The sequence below is a fragment of the Pseudomassariella vexata genome, assembly GCF_002105095.1.
Source record: "Pseudomassariella vexata strain CBS 129021 chromosome Unknown BCR38scaffold_5, whole genome shotgun sequence".
Taxonomy (NCBI): Eukaryota; Fungi; Ascomycota; class Sordariomycetes; order Amphisphaeriales; family Pseudomassariaceae; genus Pseudomassariella; species Pseudomassariella vexata.
The window spans coordinates 1255914-1261602 of record NW_024467960.1 but is presented as its reverse complement, the minus strand read 5'-3'; the positions used below and the strand labels follow the sequence as shown (position 1 = coordinate 1261602).

The 5689-nt window shown below is 44.8% G+C and overlaps 1 protein-coding gene across 1 annotated transcript; it reads right to left on the bottom strand.

Moving 5' to 3' along the window:
* Positions 1 to 384: 384 nt before the first annotated feature.
* Positions 385 to 1044, bottom strand: BCR38DRAFT_339059 (Nitroreductase-like protein; the record flags this gene model as incomplete). The annotated part of the gene is made up of 1 exon (XM_040855672.1): positions 385 to 1044. The coding sequence occupies one exon, from the start codon at positions 1042 to 1044 to the stop codon at positions 385 to 387; it is 660 nt and encodes a 219-aa protein (XP_040717092.1).
* Between the last annotated feature and the right edge of the window lie 4645 nt (positions 1045 to 5689).

The following is a 5689-nucleotide window of genomic DNA, read 5'->3' as shown; positions in this document are numbered from 1 at the left end:
ATGAACTATCATCACGTTAAGCTTAGCTTAGCCTCTCAATGTTGTTCGCATTCGGTGTTAGGTAAGCTTCAGTGTTTAAAATTTTGTTGTTACACTGCACACTCAAGATAGTTACTTGGCGCCGGATATGCATCCCGTCCGACATAAAGGAAATCATGGGGGAACTCATGAAACTGGATCCACGACTTATGGTTAGGTAAAGAAAGGAAAAAGACTCACAAGATGCCGTAACTGGATACTAGTGACTGTGTTGCGTACCATCATCTTGTTTCTAACAATGTTGATTACGGAGTCCGGATCCCAGTATACCACATTAATCTACAATTTCCCATCACAATTTCTATGTAATTAAATTATGTACCATGATACCGGATACTAGTGTCACTATGTTACCCAGAAAGTAACCCTGTGATTCATCTTGGCCGCCTCTCTCGGCCCCAGTACATACTTGACTCCCGCCTCATGATCCTGATGCCCAATTGCAATACCAAAAACCACCTCCAGATCTTCCGCAATGCCCACTTCACGTTTGACAACTTCCTGATACGCAGCAATGCTAGCTGCCACACAACTTCCAACTTCCATCTCGGCCAGCGCCCGTAAGAATGACTGGAGGTACATGCCAACACCCATAACTTCGAGGTGGTTCACTTCCTTTTTCATTGTGAGAATCGCACCCACTGGTGCTCCGAAGAACTCGAAGTTTGCTTTGGTCACGCGTCGATGTGTTTCTGTCTCGCCACGTCTTTCGTCTCTTCCAACCCCATCGAACACTGCTCCCAATTCGGAATTCGTATCCTTGAGTGAGCCAGTCAGTGTCTGTACAGTCGTATCTGTACTTGAAGACACCTCTTTTGAAAGGGCTGATTTCAAGCGGGTCAGGGCGTCGTCAGTGACAAGATAAAGCCGCCATACGTCTGTACTGGGCCTGCAAGGGCAACGCGATGCGGAGTTGAGCGCGTCATCCAAAATCCCCTGTGATATTGGCTTCGATAGATAGAATTGGCCGTGATGTCGGCTTAGCTGGACTTCATCAAGGATCATATGCTTTGGGTCTGGCTTTTCAGTGGTGCTTTCGGGGGCAGGTGGAGATGCCACTCTTCTTCGCCGGGTCGAAGGCGATGACCTTGACATCAAGTTGCGAGAAAACATATTGTAAGCTTATGGTCTCTGACGTTGTACTGGCTAAAGTTAACGGGTCAGGGGTGAAATAGATCACCATTGAGACAAGATGGGACGTTGAGATGCTGCGTCCCTCATCAAGGGGAAACTCATAAGTATAGGATTAAATCAATACTACAAGCAGTAAACAAACATGTGCCGTTGCCTTTTATTCTTGTTGTTTATTTTCTAGCCCTTGTCAGAGCTTATTGATCTGCATAACTTCAATGTGCGGGTAGTTACATAAAGCTTCGTCCGCAAAGTTCAACCAAGGCGGCAATCACCCGTGACTACTGCAAGACAGAAATATGATTATTTGGGACGTTCAAAATATACCAGGCCGCGTTAAATTTCACTTGGGTGATAATCCCATATTAATAGACAGCAATAACCGTGCATATAACGTGCTTCTCAACTAGAGCTATATTATATTCGGGAAATGCCGCCCTCGGAGTTGAACCCGACCAACCTCAATGTAAACTAGTATGTGTATTTTCGCTACCATGTGATAGCACATATTTATTTATGCTCAAATGGATTTTGTCAGTACGAAGGCTTTATACGAAGGACAATATCATGTTATCAGCTAAATAACTTGCCTAAATGGGTGAGGGGAAACGAATGCTTAGGCTACAGGAGCATGACAACCGAGACCATTATAAGTATGATACCAAGTTACATAATAACCCACAATAATTTCTTCGGGCTAGCTTGAGCTTATATTGCTTTTCTCCCACTGGAGATGGGCATAAGTGTGAGCACGCCACCCACGCTCGCACCCTCCGCACCTCGTCTTAGAGTTCGCGATGAAATACTATGCTGACTGTACTTTTCAGCTCTTAATGAATAATTCAAGGTCCGAAACGACATAGAAAAATGCTTCGGTCCGTAGTTTCTACAGTTTGCGCAGATACTATACCAGAACACGTTCAATCAGCCCTTATATCAGCCAAGGGATTCTCTTCAGCATTATGTCGACAGTGGAAGTCGTACTCACACTCTAGTGACGATGTTACATGGATGATTACTGGCAGCAATTATTGGGCCGCCAAAAATACAGTCCTTTAGTTGGAAGAACTGATGCGTGTTGTTGACAATGGACCATTTCCAGAACTCACGGAATTGATAGATGAATCGCGATGGATTTGCCCATAAAGCACCCTGAAGCCACCACCCGCAAGCCCGGGTCAATAATTTCTAGTTCCTTTCTCTGTGATAATGGGTTTCTCGAAAACATGCTCAAACAATATGGCCGCACATCTCATCTTATGTATGGCCATATTTGGCCTCACCCAAGCCCTTGAGTTCAGTGAAGACCTGGAAGCTTCAACTACAGCAGACCACTACGGTCGCTACGTGACCTTCCTTGCAGTCGACGATCGCACCTATAGGCTCGACAGAAAGCCCCCGGTTCAACTCTACAAGATATGCAAGCTTTGAAGCAATACGCTGAACGCCGAGCTCCAAGGATCACTATAAAAGGTGCAACGGACAATTCAAAGAGGTTAGCAACGAACGGTGGTATGCGAGGCGCGATACGGCGATTCTTTAACTTATGGGAACAAGCGAATCACTCATAGATTTCTCTCGAATCCAAGTGGTGTATAGCTCCGGTAATTATCGTCCCTAATATGTAAATTTGCATTGATAAAGAACCATCTAATATGAACCTGTTGAAGGGGAAGAGGGGATATAAGAAAATATTTCTTGCTATGAATAACTACGTTTAACGTACCCCACAAGCAAGTTGGCCACTTTTTCTTGGCACCGTACGAACAACCTTTTAATTAGCATCTTTACACATACCAAGATGGGATCGAATTGGAAAGAAAGCGACATGATTCTAGCGTGTCAGGCGCTTCAATCAAAACCCGAATTAAGCATCCGACGCGCTGCCCAACTCTACAATGTCCCTCGTATAACTCTAGCTAACCGAAAACGCGGACTACTATCTCGACACGATACTCGACAATCTAGTCATAAGCTTACGGAATCAGAAGAGTTAGCGGTCGTACAATATATACTTGACCTAGATTCGCGATCATTTCCTCCCCGGCTCCATGGTGTTGAAGCTATGGCTAACCGACTGCTCCGTGACCGTGGCGCTGGACGCGTCGGCGTCAACTGGGCCTCGAACTTCGTACGACGACAACCAGACCTTCGGACGCGTTTTAATCGAAGAATCGACTACCAACGTGCCTATTGCGAAGATCCTGACGCGTATCGCGCGTGGTTTACGCTCGTACGAAATACAATTGCGAAATATGGTATCCAAGAGGCGGATATCTATAAATTCGACGAGACAGGGCTCGCGATGGGCTTAATCTCATCCGAGATGGTAATTACAAGTGCCGAACGATGCGGAAGGCCTCGTACAGTCCAACAAGGCAATCGAGAATGGGCTACAGTAATCCAGGGTATCAATTCGTCCGGCTGGGCTATCCCGCCGTATATTATTGTCGCGGGTCAAAACCACCTCTTATCCTGGTACGAGAATAGCCCATTCCCGCCCGACTGGGTAATCGCTGTAACCAAAAACGGTTGGACAACAAATGAGCGAGGCGTAGACTGGATTCAGCACTTTGATCGCTATACGAAGGATCGTACGAAGAGTGTTTATCGTCTTCTTATCCTCAACGGGCATGAGAGCCACCACTCGACTGACTTCGAGCTATATTGCAAAGAGCATACTATTATTACACTTAGTATGCCTGCTCATTCGTCACATAAGCTCCAGCCTCTCGATGTAGGCTGTTTTAGGGCTTTGAAAAGGTCGTACGGCAAAGAAATTGAAGACCTAATACGGGCGCATATAGCCCATATCTCGAAGGAGGATTTCTTTTCGGCATTCTATAGGGCGTATCGTACGACTATAACTAAGTCGAATATCCAGGCAGGTTTCAGGGGGACAGGAGTTATTCCGTACGACCCGGAATATGTGATTTCACAGCTGGATATTAAGCTACATACGCCTACACCTCCTGGGAGCTCGTCTGGCGCCCCTTAATCTGGGAATCAAAGACTCCAAATAACCCAACCGAGGCGCAATCCCAGTCTGAATACGTTAAAAACAGAATCGTATAGCATCATAATAGCTCCCCGACGACAATACTTACGGCTATTGACCAATTTTCACGTGGTGCGACGGCTGTTATGCATCGGTTAGTTTTACTTGAGGATGAGGTTACTACACTTCGGAAGGCCAATCAAGAGCTAAGCCGTCGTCGAAGGACTCAAAATCGACAGCTACAAGATGGAGGATCTCTTAGTTTACGAGACGCTCAGGACTTACAGTCTCAACGGGATATTGAACAGCAGCTAGAGGATGGTATACGTGTAGGTCGTCGTCGTACGAGACCGGCCGAACCACGCCGACGGCGCTGTAGGATCTGCGGAGAGCCCGGACATAATGCTCGTACTTGTGAGAATGATAAAGATACGTACGAGGAAGAGGATTCCGATTAGTTTGAATTATTATTTTTTAGTTTAGTTAAGTTATTGAAGTTATTCATACGGTGCCAAGAAAAAGTGGCCAACTTGCTTGTGGGGTACGTTATATGCAGGATTTCTGATAGTATAACGATTTTCACAATTATATATACGAAGGGAGCCGAGTGGATAAAAGTAATATACTCAACAGCTACTGCTTTACCTTAACAAGGCTACCTAGTATTTCACGTGGGACCTTAAACCTCGTAGGTCGTTTTTCATTAGGGCGAGAGGTTCATCGGAGCATCCTCGGCGACAGTGCATATTTGGATGATTCATCTTATGTGACCGAAAACCTCGTAGGAGATTTTTCATAAGGTCAAAGGTGAATCCAAGTATTTTTGGGGAATTGTGTACCTAAAGGCAAGAATACAGGGCCTAATATATAATGGGAGTTTTTTACTAAGAGTCTGAGCCTCGTAGATGATAGGCTCTCAGAACCTGCGGTCCCTAGACTAAAGCGTATGTTCTCTATTAATTACAGCTCAGAGTTCCTGTATCTTACGTAGAATCGTTATTTACATTATACCCATACTTTAATCCAGACTTACTTTGTGGTTCTTATCAGCCGATATAGCAAACTAAACTCAGCCGTCAAATCCCGAAGCCTAGGAATACACGACTTGGATTTTATGTTCCCGTTGAAGGAGCAAAAGGAGGGCACATATGCCTAACCTGTATGTATTGTAGCTAACTCTGGTCCTCTCTTCGAGGGTCTATGTATGGAAACAAAAGGGTTCTTATATAGTCAATGAATGGTAGACTTGCTGATTAATTCAGACAAGTTGTAGAAGCATATAGATAAGTAGGGAATGTTCTATCCTCGCCACATTTCTCGTAATAGAGGTATGTGGGGATGGTCGCCGTTCTAGGTGGCGATAGTGGCAAGTATAGGACCCACATGGCCCACAGGGCCCATATTGTCCAACTACACGATAGATAGAAAATATATGGAAAGTTCATATTAAATGGTTCAGATCAGGGAAATGAGGTTAAAAATTAAAATGGTTTAAAATCCTAGAACAAGATAAACTATATT